Genomic DNA, 20,783 nt, shown 5'->3' with positions numbered 1-20,783 from the left:
GTTCAATTTAGTTCTCAGTAAAATAATCATTTGAAGTTGAGTAAAAAGACTAACAAAGTGGAAAATCTGTAATCGAATCACAAAACTTGTGCTCGAGGTCAACTGATTATTTCAACTTGTCTATTTTGAAGCAAAGAATTTTTATTGATGCAGTGGATAATCATTTCAATTAAGTCCAAGATTCAAACTGTCTCCAGGACAAAAAAAATGTTTATGATCAATAGGCAATAGATTAATTAAATATCAAAACAAAAGTTAAATTCCTCGTTTATCTTTCGTTTTTGCTGAAATGGCCAAACTAGGAACAGTCCGGTCAACAACAAAACCATCAACTTTTCGTAACATCAGGTATAATTTTGTTTCCGATTAACACTTGCAGAAAAGCCACAAATAATTTTAAATGTATATTAATAAAAAAAAACAAAAAAACGAGTGCTTTAATTATTCTGTAACACTCTAAACTTCTCAAATCTTCCACACTGGAAGAGTTTCAAGACATGAAGTCTAGTAGCTTCAGATCAGGGAACAGATTAAAGGCACAATAAAATGACAGAGCATCAAATGCCTTTTAAATATATCATAAATAGATCTGTTATATATCGGTGTTGCAAAATACCTAAAGTTATTTTTCAGAGGGAAATTTTAATCTAAACCGTGGCAGTGTTATTTGAACCCCTCTTCTTGTAGTAGAGCTTTCTTTAGTGTTTCACCCTCACATTTTCTTCAGAGACATACAGATCAATGTATTTCTAAAAAATAATTTAATATAATCAGATTTCTGGCAGGTATCAGTGCAAACAAAACAGAAGAAAAACAGATTCATACACTGATAATGCAACAACAACACAAAAACAAGGGCCTTCATTATCCACTTTCACAACAAAACAAACGGCCCCTCGACTTCTTTCTCACGCAAATACATACAAACATGGATCTCTTCATTTCACCTCTTGTAAAAACCAAAGTGCATTTCTAATTTAAGTACAGCCCCTTCTATCATTTCACTGTAGTTGATATGGACCTGGTTATTGAGCTTGATTAGTTTGTAAGAAGCGACTGAATGTACAGGATTAATCAAACATTGGAGAATTGTTAAAGCACTTCCCATTTTTCCAAAAAAAAACTTTAAATGAGGCATATTTGTCATTACAGATGTCATTAGACTTTCCTGTGTCACTTCTGGTAATGATTTGTCTACAACAAATTTGTGCATGCAGCTTGAATCCTGAAATTTGGTGCAAGGCACATTTGTGGATAAAAGAGGATTTTGTCTTTCTACACTTTGGAACACCCTCATTAACAATGCAATTATAGTTGCCCAAATACCTAGAGCCCCTTTTACCATTTTTGTGCCAGTATCTAAAACATTCAGGACCAACTTCTTGCTGTCAGTGACCACTTCAAGCTCAAGTGTGAAAGCTCTATGTGAAGAGGAGGTTGGATGGACTTCACCTTTAGTCAATAATGTGCTCTCCACGAACAATGTGTGAGGAAAATTCGTATCTGTCCTGGCTCCGATAGCCGCAGATGTTGCACTCGAAAGGCTGACGAAAACCGTGGCAGCCCATGTGGATGGTAAACATGACATGGTCCAAGAAAAGCACACGGCAATGCTCGCAGCGGAACGACCGCACAGGCCGCCCTTCTGCGTCAACGACCCGGAAAGCCTCCCTTGAAGTAGAAGAAGGTGCTGTAGGTGAACTGGAAGTAGGAGCCAAGGCGGGAGGGGGAAGGCCTCGGTGTCCTCCATCTTCTCTTTCCATCTCCCGATCTTTGGCTCGGCTGGGACTGTGTCTGTCCAGACTCCTGTGGTGTGAGGGTGGAGGAGGTCTTGTGATATGGTTGCTGGAGTGAAGGAGCTGATGCCCATTGTTACTGGGTAATGGTGGAACGGGGGCTGTGCTGTTACCCGGCTCATCCGGCATGCTTTCTGTGTCTGTGGAGTCCTGGAAACCATTGCTAGGTGACGGTGCGTGACTTTGCCCGGATGGAAGGTCCTCATGACCCTCGGCTGCCTCTCTCCCCCCGACAACTACGGTTCCAAGCCCGGCTCCGGTGCAATCCAACCTTGTGCCCAAAGCAATTGAGGTGCGAGGAGAGCTGTGGCTCGGCCGGAGTTCTTTTAAAAAGGATGTTTGAGTGGTAGGAAGGTGTAGAGGCCTAATTGCATCCATTAGTCCCCCTCCGTTACCTGCTGTGTACTCTCCTCCGAGGCTGGTATAGTGAGGGACTTCCAGGTCTCCAGCTTGCATGTCTTCGCCTTTATCTAAACCAGCTGTCAGGTCATAAGATCCATCTGCAATGGTGAGGCGCATGTGCTTCTGTCCTGAAACACAAAAACACACAATCTTATGATGTACTCTGCAGCGCCATTAAATGAACGAATATTGAATCTTTCAATGGATTTTATGCAGTGCCTTGTAAAAGTATTTTCTATCCCTGCTCAACATATTCCACGTGTTACCTATCAAGGCCGTAAAAGACACTTATTTGGCTGGATCATGTGAAAAAAAAAAAAAAAAAACGCATTAATTTGCAGTGGAAGAAAGTGACACAGTTTTACTCAATGTCTCCAAAATAATATGTTAACACTCAACCAGAGTGGATCCTAGTAGAAACACCTTTGGCTGCAATAACATCTGCTAGTCGTTTTAAATGTAATTTTAGTCTCTCCCATTCTTTGCATAAAAGCTCAGTCTGATTGGATAGAGAGGATCTACATATTGATTTCTAGGTTTCCCCATGCATTTTAGAGTCTATTCAGGGTTCTAATCAGGGCATTTCCTTTGAGTCAGCACTACAAAAACTTAATATCAAACATGTTACAGGTTCTTGTGCGGTTGTTCAGGTGTGCATATCTAGGTTAATTTATGCTCTTCCTGAGCACTATAGTTTTCTCCCTGGACCCTGACGGTAACTACAATTACAATGTAATAAAATCCTGGTCAGAACCCTGGTTGTTGAACTTTTATTGGAAAATTCTAACAGAAAAAGATAAATTGCACTAAACATACAGCAGTCATCAAGTTGAGAGTGATCTACCCGGGTTGGTTGCAAAAAACAGATTCTAGATTGCTGCGTGAACCGAGATCTTCGGTTTTCCTCTAGCACAGTGGTGTATGTCCCTGTATGTCACGTGGCACATGTCATGTGGTTTGATGCCCCTACAGGTAATGCACTGTCATCCTATTCTACTTATCTTTTTGTGACATCTGACACAAATATCTTCCTTGTCAACTCTCAGCACAGCTGTGCTGCTGGTGGGCCGACAGGAGCTGCCAGTGTTATTTTTTCACAAGTCAAAACCAGTTTAAAATGTTTAGATGAAACTACACTCAGGTGACGTCAGGCTGAACAAATGCACGCCACACTCTTCAGATCTTTATGTGTATTAGGTTTTGAAAACAATGCTGCCATATTCTTCCACTTTGTAATTATTTGGTACCACATGTTGATGATTCGCAGAGTCTCATTATACTGGTTTTAAAGTGAAATAGCATTATGTATCGGATCTCAATCCTCAGCACCATAGCCATGTAGGCTACATGGCAGTTAGAAAAGACTGCTTGGTTGAAATATTTAGTGGGCAAATATTTTATGCAAATTATGCATGCCTTCTCTCCTTCGCCCTTTGATATAAACCTTACAATGCCTTTAATGCCCAAAGTTCAGAAATAACTTAAGTAGCTGAAATACCAACACTCTCACAGAGTAAACAGTTGACATTAAGAGAAACGAAAATTTAGGATAATCAATATGGTCATTACAGCACTGAGGAGTAGCTTTGCAGTTAAATATTTTCTTCATTTTGTGAAGCCCTGTTTTAAAGTGAACAAAACAAGAAAAACAAGAAAAACAAGAAAAGAAAGGATTTAGAATACTTTAGCAAGGTACTGCATGTCTTTATAAATCTAGTTAGGATTGTTATTTACTATATGCCTTTTTTTTCCTTCAAAACAGCTAGAAACCACCGAATCCTCACAAAATATATACGGGGGAATGGCAAACCAATATGACTCGGCTTTCCAATTCACACTTTAAAAACAATGGATATCTCTTTGCTAATGACCTAAAACCATCCACACTGGACTAAATGCTCACCTACAAATTTTTGTGGTGTGGATCTTTTGCGTTTAGTGACGCTGTTGGCGAGCCGATCGATAAATGCCATCTTGTCTGAGGAGGGCTGCAGAAGAGAGTCTGGTACAAACTCTAGCTCTCTCATCTCCACTCCTGGACAGAGTACAAACACACTGTTACGTTAATTTTAGGTTTCCTAAAATTAAATCCTAGTTTTCTGTGGAATCTAATCCACCTTTCTAGGCTTCAAGCAATTTAGAAAGGAGGACTATGTTATACCCGTAAAAGCCAAGAAGCCATTTTTTTTTTATGGAATCCGTAAAAGAAAGAACTCCCTGTTCTATACCTAGATTTTGCGCACTGTTTGCTGGTTGTGACTCCAGACTCTGCAGGTAGCCATGGCAGCGCTCCTGGTGTTCCTCCAGGGTGCTCTGTTGCTTGTAACTACGGCCACAATAACTGCATTTATATGGCTTCCCTATGGTTGGAGAGGTCACTGCAGATAAAGGAGGGAAAAATGTATAAAGTAAAAAAAATAAACAAGACATTAAATTGTCATCTAGTTATTCTACCTGCATGAGTGCGTAAGTGGCCAGTAAGGGCATCTCTTCTTCGACAAGCGTAGCTGCAAAAAGGACATTTGAAGGGCTTCTCCCCAGAGTGCAGTTTGATGTGCCGCAGCAGATTACCCTTTTGGGTGAACGAAGCGCCACACTGGTTACACTGAAATGGTCGCTCCCCTGTGAATTGTGAAGCAAGTTAACCTGCAATCTCTATAATTAACTTAACAGCTTGAAAAAACTCTTACTCTACTCAAGTCAAAAACACAGGGTTCCTGTGGATCTTCAATTGCCAAACTCTTTACATGTACAGAGTCATTACTTTTAATAAAATTTTTGACATTTAAGTACAAAAAATCAGATAAAAGCTTTGTAAGGCATCTATTCTACACTTTCTAAGCTCAGTGCAAGTACCACAGGTCCCATCTGAAAACCCTGGCTCAAAGTGAGTAAAAGCTAGGAAGAAAAAAAAGCTGTTATACTGTCTTCTTTGTCTCATTTTAAATAGGTTTGTTTTTATTTGTGTGTTTGAAGCCCTATACTGAAGGCTAAATTTTAAAGTTGAGCTGGCAATGCAAAGCTACATGAACCATTTTTAATTAGATCATTGGTTAAATCTATTTACAAATTGGAACATTTCATTTATTTCTTTTTAAGAATATGTCACAGGTAATCATTTCCGGAACCTAAACTGTTTTCCTATTCTTAGCTACATTCAGGAAGAACAAAAAACAAAAACACAAAAAACCAAAACATTTTTAAACCTTCCAAATATCTTAAAATGTTAACATGTTTTATGCACATGCACTGCTTCTGTTATTCTTACACAAAAACGTACATTAGGAGTTTTAAAACTCACCGGTATGGCTGCGTTTGTGGACCATCAGAACATTCGGCCCGATGCAGATCATTCCACAAATATCACACTTCAGCTTTCCATTTGGGAGTCTGGTGGCTCCAGATGGCATCGTTTCGGGGTTGATGACTTCCCTGTAACCTCCGCCAGACTCAGATCCCTGCCCTGATCCTCCGTCATCTATGCGCTCGGTTCTCTCGTCTTCATTACTGCGTCCTAGGTCTTCATCACTGTACAGCTCTACTTTAATAGAGTTTGCTGCAAAGGTCCAAGAATTACATGATGGAAACATCTCATTAAGCCACATGAGCTGCAATAGAAACCTTATTGAAAAAAAAAAAAGATAATCAAATATCTGCACTTTAATACGAGACAATGAGCAGATTATAGTATCAAAATGTCGGGGTCAAATACAGCATCTAAATTAATTAGGTTACAGAAACTGAATTTAAATATTTCCATTCAAAAACTGGAACTTTATCTTATCACAGAGAGAAAGAAACATTTTCCTGGCAACTATTACCTTTGGATAGACGTAGTTTACAATAAAAACTACAGTTTATGAAAAACTAAAAGAAATAACAAAAATAAATATATTTTTATAAGAAGGCGGCAACTGACTGAAACCCTGACTGAAACAACTACCAGAGATCTATCTGCTGGTATTGGTTTACAGTTTTCATCCAAGTCCAAAATCAGCAATGCAGCCTGCCAGGAAGCCTTAGAGGCATTAAACCCCACAGAGTTATAGTGGTAGTGTTCTACAATTAAAATCACATTAGTAATATTTGCTGTTATGACAACATGATTTAATAAACATGAAATTTTCTAAAACAAATGAAAGCATGGAAACTAAATACACTTTGCTAAATGAAAAAGCTCTAACCCCCAAAAATGCATGTTTGTCCCTCAATATTCTCCAGAATAACAATGAAACAACATAATTTATACCCAATCTAACATGCTTTCCTCTTTAGTGAAAACCCTGAATTAAAAACATTTCTTTTAATCGGAATTAAAAGTATTGATTGAGAACAAATTATTTTTTTTTCAAAAACTAAACTACAAAGATGAATCAAACATACTACTTCAACCACTTATTAAAATGTTCTGCAGTTTGTTGCTTTCACAATTTCCAAGTAGAGTGGACCCCATAGTAGGGGGTGCGCCCCCTAGGGGGCTCAGTATAATTGCAGGGGGAGCATATTTAAAGGGAATAAATTACAGATTTTGGTAGGTTAAGTATAGATTCAATTCCAATTCTCAACATTTAGAATCTATTATTTTCTGTCCTGTTAAAACCCCATTGAATTGCTAGTATCAAACTTTTTTTTTTTTTTTTGCTTTTACCTATATTAGTAATATTCAACAGCAAATTACTAAAGTAAGGGTATTTAAATGCATATTTCAAAAACCAGCCTTTGGTTATTAACATGAGAAATGATTCAGAATAGGAAGAAAATGTAAACATATTCTTGACATGCCCTAATTTTGAGAGGTGCACTTTTTTTAATGATTGAAGAAAAAGTCATATTCTGTTACTCAGTAGAATAAACATTTAAACTTAAAATAATTATAATTTAAAAGAGGTATTTTTTTCTGATTGTCAAGATGATAAGAGACACCATACCACAGGATACAGACAATCTGTGGATGTTTAAAAACTTAAAACCTTGGCAGAGCCACAAGACTTTATTAACCATTTTATATCCATTTGTGTCAAAAGTGAATCACTCTCATTACATAAGAACCTATCAAAGAGGCAGCAAAAACACAATTTTATATAATTTTATGCAATGTATTAACTAAATTCATGTAACCAAGTAAAAAAAAAAGCATTACCTGCAATATATGGGATGCATGTCAAGGAGTTAACATTTCTTAAAAATAAATTTTCTTACCAGCTGGATTTAAGTTTTTCCTTAGCTATTAGCCATAGACATCAGAATTAAATAAAAACTTGCATTGAAAATGATTAAAGAGCTTCAGGTTTTAATTGAATTAATTAAATGCACTATTTGATCATATTATAGTTCATTGCGATGCAAATATAGGAAAAATATTGTATAACGTCCCACTCACCACTTAGGGAGCGACTTGGAGAGTTGTTCTTGCTGTTTGGAGTGCTTACAGTTGGACCACCTAGAGCCCCAGAAAACTCTCGTTCCAGTGATGAGTCTCCACTACCTAAAACCAAAACCACAGAGATTGTGGAATCTTACCTTAGATCAAAATGCCAAAATTAAACAGCAGTTGTAGCTTCTACTAAATAAACCTTTACCTGAAACATAGACTCTGCCATTACAGTCATCTACATCCATACTAGTTCAAGCTGAATCCTGAAATCACATGTAGGCCATGGTGAGTTCTTTAAACAAATCCAATCTTAAACATTATTACATGAAGGACATTATCTAAGCATTAAACCGATGCGGATTGTAATCGACGGACGCGGATCCAACTTTAATCTGCATAAATTGCAGCTTTTATCAGGTATTTCACACACTGAGCCTTAAACAGTTTGTTAGAGCGATGCTTTTAAAATCAACAAGGCTTACGTTTTAGATTAGCTTGTGGATCAATAAACCGTATTAAAACAGATCACCGGTAGCTAGGTTATGTCCATATCTAACCTTACCAAACCAGATAAAGCTCAACAGCCCATGTCAACTTCAGATAAAGCTAAAAGTTAAACCAATCTGTTGTACGATTTGTTTATGTTTATTTAATTTAAACTCCGATCACAAAAAAAGAAAGTCGGCGTTTACATAACAGTGCCGTAAGGTAATCTAAGTTTATGGCCTTGGCAGCTAACGTTAGCTTACTGCATGGGATGGAAATTACCGTTTGTCAAGTTAGCTGAACTCAACAGCGAGACGATATAACGGTCTGACATCACCGACAGCTTGATAAAAACTAAAGAAACACGGCTGTAAGCAAGCGCTGGCAGTAGCAGTAGCACACAGACACAGCACCGGTTTGTGACATTTACTGGATGGCTGTCGCTATACAGTATAATCTACTCGGCTCGACGTCATGTTTTAGGCTAACACAACAAACAACCGTTAGCCTGACTGTGTTGCTTTAGCGGTTGCTATGGCAGCCGAAGCCACACCAACAACTGCAGCTAGTCAGATGGTGGTTTAACTAGGAAAACTGAACAGACGCTAATGACGTACGTGCTTTCTTAAAACTATCAGCTTCCTAACAGCCCAATGAATTACCTTTCTCTGTCAATGCAATTTCATTGAGGTAAATCAGATTTTTTATATCGCTGTTTATGACGGCAATATTTACCGGAAGAATTGTCAGGATAGGTCAGGATAACTTCCTGGTCACAAGAGGTGTTCTCCTCTTCTTCTTCTTCTTTTTTTTTTTCAAGCAACTTATTTTGATGCGCGTTACCGCCATCTACTGGAATGGACTGTGGATCGGATCGGGATGCTATATATAAATTCTCCAACAAAACAAAAATAAATAAATAAAATAAAATTATAATAATTAAGTTAGTGAATCTTATATTATTTCTATCAATTTCGTTTTCTTAAGGTAATTCATTCAATAAAAAAAAAAACAAAAAAATAAAACATTTAGAAGTATAAAGTTTGTCCAAAAATATATATATTTTTTTTGAGGCGTTCTTCTTCTTCTTGTAGAATATTATGACAGCGTTCAAATGACTGTGGGTGCGCTTTACTGCCTGTATCTGGTATGAACTTAGGAATATAACTACAATTGAAATAAAAAAAGCAAATAACCCTTTTAAACTAAAAAAAAATACACACATATATATATAATTTATTAAAGCTTGAGAAATGTCAAATATTGAGTTTCTCTGTAATTATTCAAAGGGATTTGACCTCATTTTAATTTTGTAGAGATTGTTAATCAGCTGAAATCTGTTTTTGGAAGCATACATAGCCTAATTAATATAGTCTATTAACCTAAAGCAATATGCATGGTAGAACTGCAGTCAGTCCCTGGACTGGCATAGCTCTCACTGCCCCTACATAGTTGGGGACAAATGCAAAGGACAAATTTCCCACTGGCATCATTTTCATACAGCTTCTTTGATTGTATTTATTTTGCTCAGGCTACTCATTAGCCCACAGCCCACCTAACCTTGAAAGGGCAATATTATTGCTATTATTGTTAATGTAGGAATTTTACACATTCAGTAATAAAATGTCACAGGGGATGGTATGGGGAGATGGTCTTATAAGAAGGGGGGTGGTTTTTAAGATTTTTTTAAGAAGGGGGATAACATCAACAACATTTCGAGTACTGCATTTACCCCTATTATGAATAAGGTAATAATTAATCCCTTTATCCTCAAATAATAAAATCAGCTGTTTCTTTCTTCTTCCCATTGTTTTTGTCATTTTATCTCATTCTTAGGCAAATGTTTTACTTCCATCTGTTTGACCTTTATATCTGTTTCAACTAAAATGTGTCTGGTAGCCTCTTTTGCAACGTTATCTGCCATTTCATTCCCTCTAATACTAATATGAGCTATTATCCAAATGTAAATATAACAATCCCATCTTATTAATCCTAAATAATATTTGGTGTATTTCTCTTAAGAAATCCAGTTTGCTTTTTGACCAAATGTTTACTTAGACAAACTTTATTGTCATTTTGTACACACAGGGTGTATACAGAAGGAAATTTCTTCAGTACAGCTCTGAAACATTTCAATTTCTTAAAGTGCAGCAGTGATAAAATGTAAACATGGTGATCAAATGTAAACATAAGACTGAGATATGATTCATAAGCAACTGTATATATTTCAACATAACCATTATGTTTAATTAATGTATTTTAGAACCATATTTGTATCTAGAAAATCTTAATTTCCTCTCCTGTTTTCTAAAAATTCCAGATCTACCACTGGTTCTGAAAGTAACGATTGACTTATAATTAGCAAAGGTCTGGACTGATTTATCTTCCAACCAACTTTCAAAAAATGATTTTAGCACTTCTTGTGATCTTTAGCTGTGTCCACATTTTTGTCATATTGAGAAGTTTCAGATTTTCAAATTAAATTTGATGCAAGACATGGATATGTCCATGAAGATTAAACCCAAAATATAAAAAAAAGGATTTTATGCATTAAAGAAAAAAAAAACTGTCCAAAAAAGTCCAATAAAACATACTTAACATCAGGAGTTAACTGTATTTAACTTAATTATTAAATACACAGAAAATATACAAGACAGCAAAATAGATATGAAGGTCAATGCATTTGATAATCTTAAGATGAAAACAATAGATACTTAAACCGATTGAAAGGTAACAATATCATACCTTAAAAAACAGTAAAAAACAAAAATAAAACCAGCTTATTTTCTTTACTGATGATACAGATATTTCCAGTAAATGTGAGATCTTACAGCAACTCCTGGCTCCAGGCTAAAAACAATAATAAAATTAAACAGATTGTCCTTGAATTTTGAGAAAACTAACTTCATGTTATTTGGAAATTATAAAGGACTTTTTTCAATGTTTTTTTTTTTTTTTTGTCAAATCCGTTTTTATAAAGCGGGACCATTTTAACTATTTTTTGTTGTTTTATTTGTAGAAGGGCGGGTTTTCTCTGCAGAGATGTTGAGAAATTAAAATCAAATGTTTGGATTTGGCAAACACTTGGCAGATTAAGATGTATTTTATTTTCATTCTGCTCTGTGATGGACTGATGCCCCTGTCCAGGATGTACCCCCCATGCCCACTCACTGCTTGAAACAGGCTCAAGCACCAGCGACCCCACAATAGATAACCTAATGTTGGAAGAGAGATGGGTAGTTATTTTCTTTATAATAATAAGCTTTTTCTTATAGTAAATATAAACAGAACATGTGACAGGAAGCTTCCTTCTTTAAATTACACACTATTCAAGATGTATTTTTTTTTTTAAATATATGTATACTCTTCCAAATAATCTAATGTAAAGACTTTATTAGAATTGTGGTAGTTGTAAATCTTTTGTATGTTGTGACTGCAAATTTTAAATATTTGTATTTTCTAAAGAGCTAAAAAGTCTTCTTGAGCTGGGTGTCCTTGCCATCACCCTAAGCTTTGGCTCCCTCTCTCTCGAGGGAGCTAAAGCATATGCATATATGACCATAATATCAACATAATGCACTTCAAAATGTCTACATAGGTAACTTTGCATCCAGAGAAACGTGGTGGTAAAATTAGACACATTTTAATCAGGCTTGTAGCAAATAGCAATATTTAACACAGTTATGGCTGTGCCAAATCTATTATGGTTGACAACTGAATTGATAAACCGGAATCAGAACAAGCTTTATTGCCAAATAGCGTTTTACATGTATGAGACATTTATTTTGGTGGTAAGGTGCTACACAGAGACAAACAAACATGTTATAAGTAGTTTTGGAAAATTAAAATTTGGGATAAGAATGGCAATAAATGAGAGTTGTGTGGGAATATTATAAGAATAGAGAGAAAGAGTGCTGTGCCAAATGTTGAAAATATACAATAATAACAACAATATGACATTATATTTACATGTGCTGATAGAAATATACATAGAAACTTGACCTAAAACAGTCACATCAGATTTAAATATATGTTTTTAAGCATATAAACATCTTACAGACTGTTATAGGTAACATAAATAAAAAAAAAAAAGCTTAACCCTTCATAGGGCAGGTTACCGATTCTGATCACTTGCATACCCCTTACAAATGGAGTCTAGAAGCACAAGATCTATATCCAGCCATTCTGCAAAGATACTGCTACATGGTTGTACATCTTATTTTGGCATTTGACCAGTTATATGAGTCTTTGAATGATATATTACCTACTGAAAGTTAACTTGGAAAAAAAAGTTAACAAGTCAAGAAAAAAGGTAAAAAGCTAATTGAAAAGTTGAGAAATAATGTTAAAAAGTTAATAAGCCTAGTTAACAATTATATTTACGTGTATAAACTGAAAAATGTAAGTGCCAGTATCAGCATTAATGCCTCTACAGTTATGTTGTACCAATAGAAATGTGTTTCTTTAACTCTCAGTGTTTTTCATGATTTCATGAAGCACTTTTGTTGTTTTTCTTAATATATTCGGACAAGTTGGCGTTTCTTGTTATTACATAGATATACATTTTTGCCATCAAAGGTCTTGTCCTGGATTCCAATAACACTATTGGTTTGGGCACTGGAAAAAATTGAAATCTAGATAAGTCATTTTTTTCCTTAAAATAAGTGCATTTGTTCTTGGATTGAGGAGGCAAACGAGACATCTTGCCAATGGAATAAAACAATTTACATTTAAAATAAGAAAACACAATTGCATTGTCTTATTTCAAGTTATCTAATTATCTTATTTTAAGAGTAAAAATACTCCCTCCATTGGCATGCTCAAGTGAAGGGTAAACACACTTACTTTAAGACATTTTTACTTATTTCTAGATCGTTTTTTTTCCAGTGAAATTTAGATTTTCAAAGTATTTCACTGAGTGCCCTAGAAAGGATTAAACTCAATGCTATAGTGTAAGCAGCCAGGGGGGAAAGGGGTATTCTTCCACTATCTTACCTCATATAAGACAGACCACTGCACTATTTTCCTGTCAGTAAAGAAAAAAAAACAAACTGTAAAATAATTCAAATTAAAATTTTAGATTTACAAAGAAGCTTTCTAATTACTCTAAAAAAAAAAAAAGATTAAAAAATATTATCACAAATACACACTTAATAAAAACGAATTTTTACTTACTAGGATTCAGCAAAAAATATTTTTTATGTTGTTTGTGTCAGTCTAGAACAGTGTAGTCGGGAATTTACTAGGACCTCCAAAGAGTGACCTCTACTGTACAAATAAAACCCGTTCATGTCATTTCTCTGACGCATCGGCTGATTTTACGGCGGTGAGCCGCTGCTGCTTCTTACACAATGGCCATTTCCGCCAGTTGGACTCGCTGCTGTCGACCGCGTTGAGCTGCCTGTGTTTCTATGTTTACAATTTCTTTGGTCCAAACGACCCTTTTCCGTTATAAATCGTGTATATATGTCGACCGTGCGTCAGATAGTGAAATAGGTTTCATTTCGAAGAGGTATAGGTTTATTTTTGATTCTTTTAAAGTGTGAAAATCCAGCTTGAGGCCCAGCTCGGAGAGCTCGAGCGGAGCACAGCTCCGAAAAGTTTGTTGTTGTCACGTGACGCGGGACGAATGTGGCGATAAAAAAAAGTTTGTTTAGATAGTAAAACTAGGCGGCGTTTTACGTTTTTTTCTTTTGTTGTTGTTTTTTTTCCCCGACCCCAAACACTGCTTCAACCAGGATGCCTCAACCTAAATACAGAAAGATCGCAGTCATAGGTTACCGGTCCGTAGGTAAGTATAGCTGATATCGGCAAGCTAACAGGCTAACATGCTAATATCATGGCTTTGTTTTCCTTTTGAGAGTAACTACCAGTCAGCACTAAAATTTGGCCGGTCTATTTAAACTCTCTTATATGTTTCCCCTTTCGCACATGCTTAAGAGAAGCAGCAGATAACAAAAACAGTTAGTTAAATAATGGAAAACATATGCTACTATGTGAGCAAGTAAATGTTAGCTCAGCAGGTGTTACCAAGAAGCCTTTCGCTCTTGATTTCAACCATAACCTACCTGTAGTTTTTCCGTTTAGTTTAAGGTAAAACACATTTTACCCCGTATACCAGTTCTTTATTTTCAGTAGTATTCTCTGCTTCTTCATTTTTGCAGCACATTGTCAGGCTAAATGTTTGTTTACTGTTTAAATATGCACAGGGTTCTTATGCAACACCATTTTATCTGACTGCTTCAGCTTAAAATGGTGCATTAAATTAGTTTCTCTTTAAGAATTTATTTGGAGTTTTCAAAAATCGTGTAATTTTATCAAACACTAACTCTTTATTCTACAAATCTCAACATACATTCCTTTCACCCACTGCTGGAGTTACCCAATCTATATTTCAGTGTTTTTCTTTGTAAAGCTAGAGTCATTCTGCACACATTGGTCATTTTGTGAGTGAATTGCCACATCGGCACAGAGACAAAACTGGCTGTTCTGGCACTGAAGGCATTCTTTAATTAAATCTGAGTCACTGTAAAGAAAATCCTCAGCTAAAATTACCAGCGAAGAGGTTCATTTGGAAAATACTTAATTCATACTATTGATATCAAGATGGCCCCAACATATAATCCAATGTTAAGCTTAATTGTTTTTGCAAGATTTTATAATACATTTGTAATCTGTGGCTTATCCCGGTCGTTATTCTGTTAGCAGTAAGCTAAAAATGAAACAAATTCTTGAACCAGATTGTTTGTGAGGACAAAAACTGATATTAAACAAAACTACTAAAGAAGATCAGTTATTTTTTTGCATTTTAAAATCCTCTAACAATGCGCTGTGTTTATCTCACAGGGAAGTCCTCTCTTACAATACAGTTTGTTGAAGGGCAGTTTGTCGACTCGTACGACCCAACCATTGAAAACAGTAAGTGACGTTATATTCACTCAGCTTTGTGATCTTGCATGTGCTGGTGTCCCTGGCTTGAAGTAAAAAAATGTGAAAAACCTGTTCTATTTGTTTTCAGCTTTTAACAAAATGGTTAACGTGAACGGTCAGGACTTCAATCTGCAGCTGGTCGACACAGCTGGACAAGTACGTCGCCTGTTTACTGTCATAATTTAGAGGAGCGATTAAATATTGTTTCAAACAATATGCTTTTTTTGCCTTAAGATAATGTTCTTTTTAAACAGTTTACCATAATAATGATTTCTTTATTTTTTTCAAGACACTTTTTGCTATATAATGTAATGGAAATGCTTATTCACTCTCTATAGGATGAATACTCAATTTTTCCTCAATCCCACTCAATGGACATCCATGGCTATGTACTCGTCTATTCAGTGACTTCCATGAAAAGGTCAGTGGAGGATTTTATAGTTACCTTTATGTCAATAATGAACCTGACATTAAACCATCTTGAAATTATAATTTTTAAGAAGGATTTTTTTTTTTTAGGTTGTATTCAAACTACAATCAAAAAGGGGTTCATGTGCAAACTGTAGACTGTATTCTAGTGTACTCTATTATATTCCAAATTATAGTTTTTCATGTTGTTCAGCTTTTGCTCTTTATTTGTAAATGCCCTAAAAACCAATAGATATACTTGCCAAATTAGGGTCGACTCTTAGCAGTTTAATTTAAAAGATGAATGACTCATTATTTCTCTTATTTTATTTTTATTTTTTATTTTTACTTTTTTGGAATGACTATGATTTGAATAACTGAGAATCTTCACCAGCTCACAGGGAAAAGTTTTATTACTTTTCATTTATTTATACAGGTAACACAGTTAATTTGTTCAAAATATTTATATCTAAGGAAAAACCAGTTGATTGCGAGGACTCGTTGACTCTCTATGTAGAGACGGTGGAGAGGAAAACTTCCCTTTATCAGGAAGAAACCTCCAGCAGAACCAGGCTCAGTGTGAGCAGCCATCTGTTGAGACCGACTTGGGTTTTAGGAGATGGAGGCTTGAATGCTGAGAATTGAGATTCGCTCGGAAAAGGATTAGCGTAGCCTTTCCCCCGGAGCCCAGACACTGGTAGAGAATAGTCTGAGAATGAAGGATGAGATGGGGCAGATGTGGGTGAAAGTTCCCTTGCGTAGAGGAGAGATAAGCTAGGTTGGTGGGAGCTAAATAAAGGGGGATCTTGAAAGATGATCGGCTTCAGAGAAGGTGCAGCCCCAAGTTGATTGGCTGAAGCTGAACAAGGGACATTGCAGGTGGTTCAGTCAAAGCCTATAAGAGTCTTGGAGATCGAATTTTCTCTTTAAGTTTCCTACCAAGTTAATCTCTCCATTTATTTTGAAATCTGTTAAGGGGGGGAGGGGTTGAGCAAAATCATAAGAAGTTTTCTTAATCTTCATTTTTCTTTTAGATATTGCCTCTAAATGTTCACCACATGATGGTATCATAGGCATTCAGCCTTTTCAGCGTTTAAATGCAGTTAGTTGATTTGCAACAGGCTCTCTATCAGACTCATTTGGTAGGAAATATGTTTAAACAGGGACCGAGGCAATTCGGCTTTGAAACAAAGAGGCATTTCTGGTTTTGTTCATTTTCGTAACAAAAAAAAAATTAGTTATATTAGGAATTTATATACAATCAAATTTTTATATATCCTTATTTTATACTGGTTAGTTTTTGTCTTTAAGTACGTACAAATGTTGCAGTACATGACCCTGCATCAAACTGACAACACCAAACCAAAACACTGCATAATTGCACCATATATTTTTAATGCTCTGAACTTCCATATCAATTTTTTTTGGACCTCCTTTTTTTCCCCCACACTGTTTACATTTAAACACTGCTGTACTTTAAGAAATGGAAATGTCATGAAAGCTGTACAAAATGAAATTTCGCTTTGTATAAACTCTGTGTACACAAAATGACGATAATTTTTGTTTTTTTTTTGTTTTTTGTTCTCTGTTTTTTTATGTTCCTGTATCTGTATTTTGTATTTTCATCTCTTTTTATTTATTTTTTGTATTATTTGTAAAGTGACCTTGAGTGTCAAGAAAGGCGCTGTTAAATAAAATGTATTATTATTATTATTATTATAAAAGTTGACCAAGGATATATAATACACAGTTTTGATTGTATTCTATGAAATGCTAACCAGACAAAAACAGACGTACCTTGGATCTGTTTCAGCTGAGATGTTCCCCCTGACAGCTGCAGTTTGTCATCATTGTTTTGATGTATGATCTTTATCAACCATAAATATGATCCATCTTGTTTTTACATTTATGGGTACATGACCCTGGTAGTGGGTCTGATATGTTTGCATCCCTATTTCTGGTTGTGTGCAGAAAAATGCTTCTTACAATCGCACAGCCAGTGTTTAGTGTGCTTGTATAGGGAGTGTTGGTATAGTGGTTAGAGCAGTGTGCTTGTGCTCTGAGAAGGTTGCAAGTACCTGGTTTGATCCCGACAGCCAGGGTCTCTGAGCAAGACTCTTAACCCCACACTGCTCCCCGGGGGCCCCACAATGGCAGCCACCTGCTCCCAAAGGTGGTGGGTTAAATGTGGAGGCAAATAGCCAAGCAGCAAATTCTGATAGCTATTATGAAGCATTACCCTCCCTTAAATTTTTTTTTTTTTTTTTTTATGCACCATATAATTTGACAGATCTTTTAGGGAAACGGATAACCCAAGAAAAATAGAATGATTCTATAGGGTATTTGGTGCTGGTCCTTAAGGTATCGGAATAGGGTGTGTAACATTAGTTGGGCTAAAAATGCTGTTCTATGAGGCCTAATGCAAGTCTGGTTAAAAGTCCTACAGGTTTTCTCTTTTTTTATGGTATCCTCATGCATATTTAGATGAGCTGTGCACTGATTGGTTGGTTTACAACGAGCGGGCACACCGGGCATTCGAACCGAGCCGTCAGCCCGGACACAATTGCTGTCCAACCTGTGGTTTTTAGAAGTTAAACAGCAGTTGAAATGTTGAAGTGATGCCAAGATTGTGCTTAAAAAGTTGATTACTAATTTCAGAGCAATGCTCAAAATAATAATTTCTTTCTTTGTCCAGTTTTGAAGTTGTGCAGGTTTTACATGACAAGCTGCTAGACATGGTTGGGAAGATTCAGTAAGTCCCTTCAAAATCAATTCATCATTTATATATACATATATATTTGTTTATGTGTGTAACTTTCATTTAAACTGTTACTTTTCAGGGTTCCAACCGTTCTTGTAGGAAACAAAAAGGATCTTCACATGGAAAGGTGGGTGTTAAAGTGATTGTCTAGGGTACGATGCAGCTATTATCGGCATGTCTTGAAAAACTTTCTTCAGAATGTTCCCAACATGACAGGATTTTTGTATTTATTGACCAATATAGTTGGTTGAACTTAAACACTCTGCCTCAATGTTGAAACACAGCTTCTGATTTCTCAACATCCAATGTTAGGAGCAGATTTGAAAGCCCAAACATTCTAATGCTAAAGTTACTTTATTCTTGAAAAGTCCTTAAACAAATGCATTATTGCCATCTTGTGGTAGACATAATGCATTAAAATCAAACCTTGGTTTGAAAAATCTCTTAGCAAAATAGTTTTTTTATTTATATATTTTCTTCGGTTAGAGTATTTATGTGTTAGGTCGCTGTAATTAAGGCACCTAAAATGCTTAAATAGACAAATTTGTTTTCTTTAATCCTTGATGAAGGGCTTTAGGAGTGCTACTTAATTTGTTTATTATTATTATTATTATCCAGACAGTTTTTTTTCTTTGGCCCAGCTACTTGATAAAAATGTGAGTTTAAAAAATGGTTTCAATGCTTTCATTTATTTATTTTTTAATCAATGTTAGGGGTTCCTATCCCTTTTGAACCCTTGCCCTGGAGTGATATATATATGTAAGATATTTCCTCACTTCTATTATGTGCTGTGTCTATAAACTTCAAGGGTTATCAAACCAGAGGAGGGAAAAAAACTAGCTGATTCCTGGGGAGCTGCCTTCATGGAGTCCTCCGCCAAAGAAAATGAGGTAACAAGCCCTCAAAAATCAACCCCAGATATAATTTAATTGTTGCAGTCTGCAAACGATGTCTGACAAAGATCTTTTTAACACAGACTGCCGTGGAGGTTTTCAAGCGAATCATTTTGGAGATGGAAAAGGCTGACGGGAATGCACCGCCAGAGGAAAAGAAGTGTTCCGTGATGTAAAGTGTTCTGCAGGACACCGGTGAGCTGATTTACTGAAGACATCAGGCACAACTTCACCAACTTGCTAGCTGTGGCCTCATGGATGCCAGGATGCAGCAGAAGAATGTTTGCTCTCCCCTGAGAATTCCGATATATATCCATAGCCAAGCAGCTGTCCAAAACATCCCACATTTTGGTCCATTATTTCAGCTGATCATTTTCACAGATGCAATCTACGTTCACATTGCTTAAAATGTGTCATAAAAGAGGAATTCCCTCAGTACTCTGGGAGGATATTCAACGGATGAAATCTCACTGAGTTTTTTTTTTTTTTTAGTTTTCACTGTAATCTCTATCTACTCATCTTCAGGTACCTTTCACTCCCGAACTGTGGTTATGTCGCCATGACATGATTCCATAATTGTATTTTTTTTTTTTTTACTCATTACCAAGATCCATACGTACATGCCTTTTATCTGTAGTAATAATTGCTTCCCATTCAGCGTAATAAATACTCCCAACTTCTACTTGTAGATGGAGAGGATATTTGCTAATAAGTTATGCCCTTTATATACAGAATATGTACAATCTTAAGTTTCAGTTTTTGAAATGCATTTTAGTATTACAAAATACTATGAAGGAGGCCACAGAGTTAATATGGTAATTTTTTAAATTGTTGACATGCTTAATAAAAACCCAACCTTAGTGCCTGTAGCTGTTCTGACAAACGGTCACTGTCAAACACTTGAAATCCGTTGGTTTTTGTCTTGCTTTTTAAACCTTTAGCCTAATGTACAGTAGTTTCTTTCTCTGAAAGCCTTTCATTGTAGCTGTAGTGGATACTTCTAACTTCTTAAAATGCTTTGCATACATAGTTAAATGATGGGTAACTGATGGTAGTTGAGCAAAGGCTGGTGATGCTGTGTCTTGTGCCTTACAGATGTTCAAACTACTGCATCTGCTTCCTTTCCTTGACTCAAGGTGCTCTTAAGTTTAGTTAGTGTTTTTTTTCTCTCTCTCCCTTTCTTTTCTTCCTTCTATTGACTTGACGCAATAGGTGCAGGTGTTGTGCACCTGAACAGGAGTATTCCCCTGTGGGTCAGTGGTAATTCAGAAATCATGCTGTAAACTGTTTTGTAAATAAACAAACCTGTCACTTGTTCGAGGTCTCTGATTTATTAAGAATAATAAAATGTATTTTTATGAAAATGGAATTAATATAGTAACAATCTAGACTTTTCCTAATATTCTGAAATAATTATTTAGATTTACTAGCGTAAGTCTAGGATCTAAGTAAAAGATGTGGCAGTTAAAGATTATGTGTGATGATTTCCAATTAATTCACAGATGAAGGTAAACACCATGCTGTTTGGAGAAGAGATGGGTCTTTTTACCCCACAGATGAACATACTTTGTTGGAAATGTGTATTAGCCTAAAGTGGAGAAAGGCAAAACAAAAACATGAGCAGAAACGTGGCTTCGAGAAGAAGGAGCCCTTACTCGTGCACCAGGGCCCTAATTTTTTTGGAAACATGCCCTGGAGTGTAGTATAAGAATGTGATTATTAGATCATGGAAG

General features: G+C 36.0%; 2 protein-coding genes across 6 annotated transcripts; one reads left to right on the top strand and one right to left on the bottom strand.

Annotated features, from left to right (window-relative positions):
* Positions 1 to 592: 592 nt before the first annotated feature.
* On the bottom strand, positions 593 to 8,830 carry ikzf4 (IKAROS family zinc finger 4). Of its 5 annotated transcripts, none has more exons than XM_015370619.1 (8): positions 8,794 to 8,830; positions 7,778 to 7,835; positions 7,579 to 7,683; positions 5,500 to 5,754; positions 4,653 to 4,820; positions 4,427 to 4,576; positions 4,102 to 4,233; positions 593 to 2,326 (listed from the first exon to the last, which is right to left on the bottom strand). In XM_015370619.1, the coding sequence occupies exons 2-8, from the start codon at positions 7,815 to 7,817 to the stop codon at positions 1,455 to 1,457; spliced, it is 1,722 nt and encodes a 573-aa protein (XP_015226105.1). In that variant the 5' UTR covers positions 7,818 to 7,835; positions 8,794 to 8,830; the 3' UTR covers positions 593 to 1,454. The 5 variants fall into 5 exon arrangements, with proteins under 5 accessions (XP_015226105.1, XP_015226103.1, XP_015226102.1 ...); XM_015370617.1 differs by having other exon boundaries at positions 8,721 to 8,804; XM_015370616.1 differs by lacking the exon at positions 8,794 to 8,830 and adding an exon at positions 8,341 to 8,563.
* Positions 8,831 to 13,399: 4,569 nt separating this feature from the next.
* rhebl1 (Ras homolog enriched in brain like 1) lies at positions 13,400 to 20,367 on the top strand. The gene is made up of 8 exons (XM_015370666.1): positions 13,400 to 13,849; positions 14,905 to 14,976; positions 15,077 to 15,144; positions 15,327 to 15,409; positions 18,092 to 18,148; positions 18,237 to 18,284; positions 18,966 to 19,047; positions 19,134 to 20,367. The coding sequence occupies exons 1-8, from the start codon at positions 13,798 to 13,800 to the stop codon at positions 19,224 to 19,226; spliced, it is 555 nt and encodes a 184-aa protein (XP_015226152.1). The 5' UTR covers positions 13,400 to 13,797; the 3' UTR covers positions 19,227 to 20,367.
* The last annotated feature ends 416 nt before the right edge of the window (positions 20,368 to 20,783 follow it).

The sequence above is a fragment of the Cyprinodon variegatus genome, unplaced genomic scaffold (assembly GCF_000732505.1).
Source record: "Cyprinodon variegatus isolate N-32 unplaced genomic scaffold, C_variegatus-1.0 Scaffold47, whole genome shotgun sequence".
Classification (NCBI taxonomy): domain Eukaryota; kingdom Metazoa; phylum Chordata; class Actinopteri; order Cyprinodontiformes; family Cyprinodontidae; genus Cyprinodon; species Cyprinodon variegatus.
This window is presented reverse-complemented; position numbering and strand designations above follow the sequence as displayed.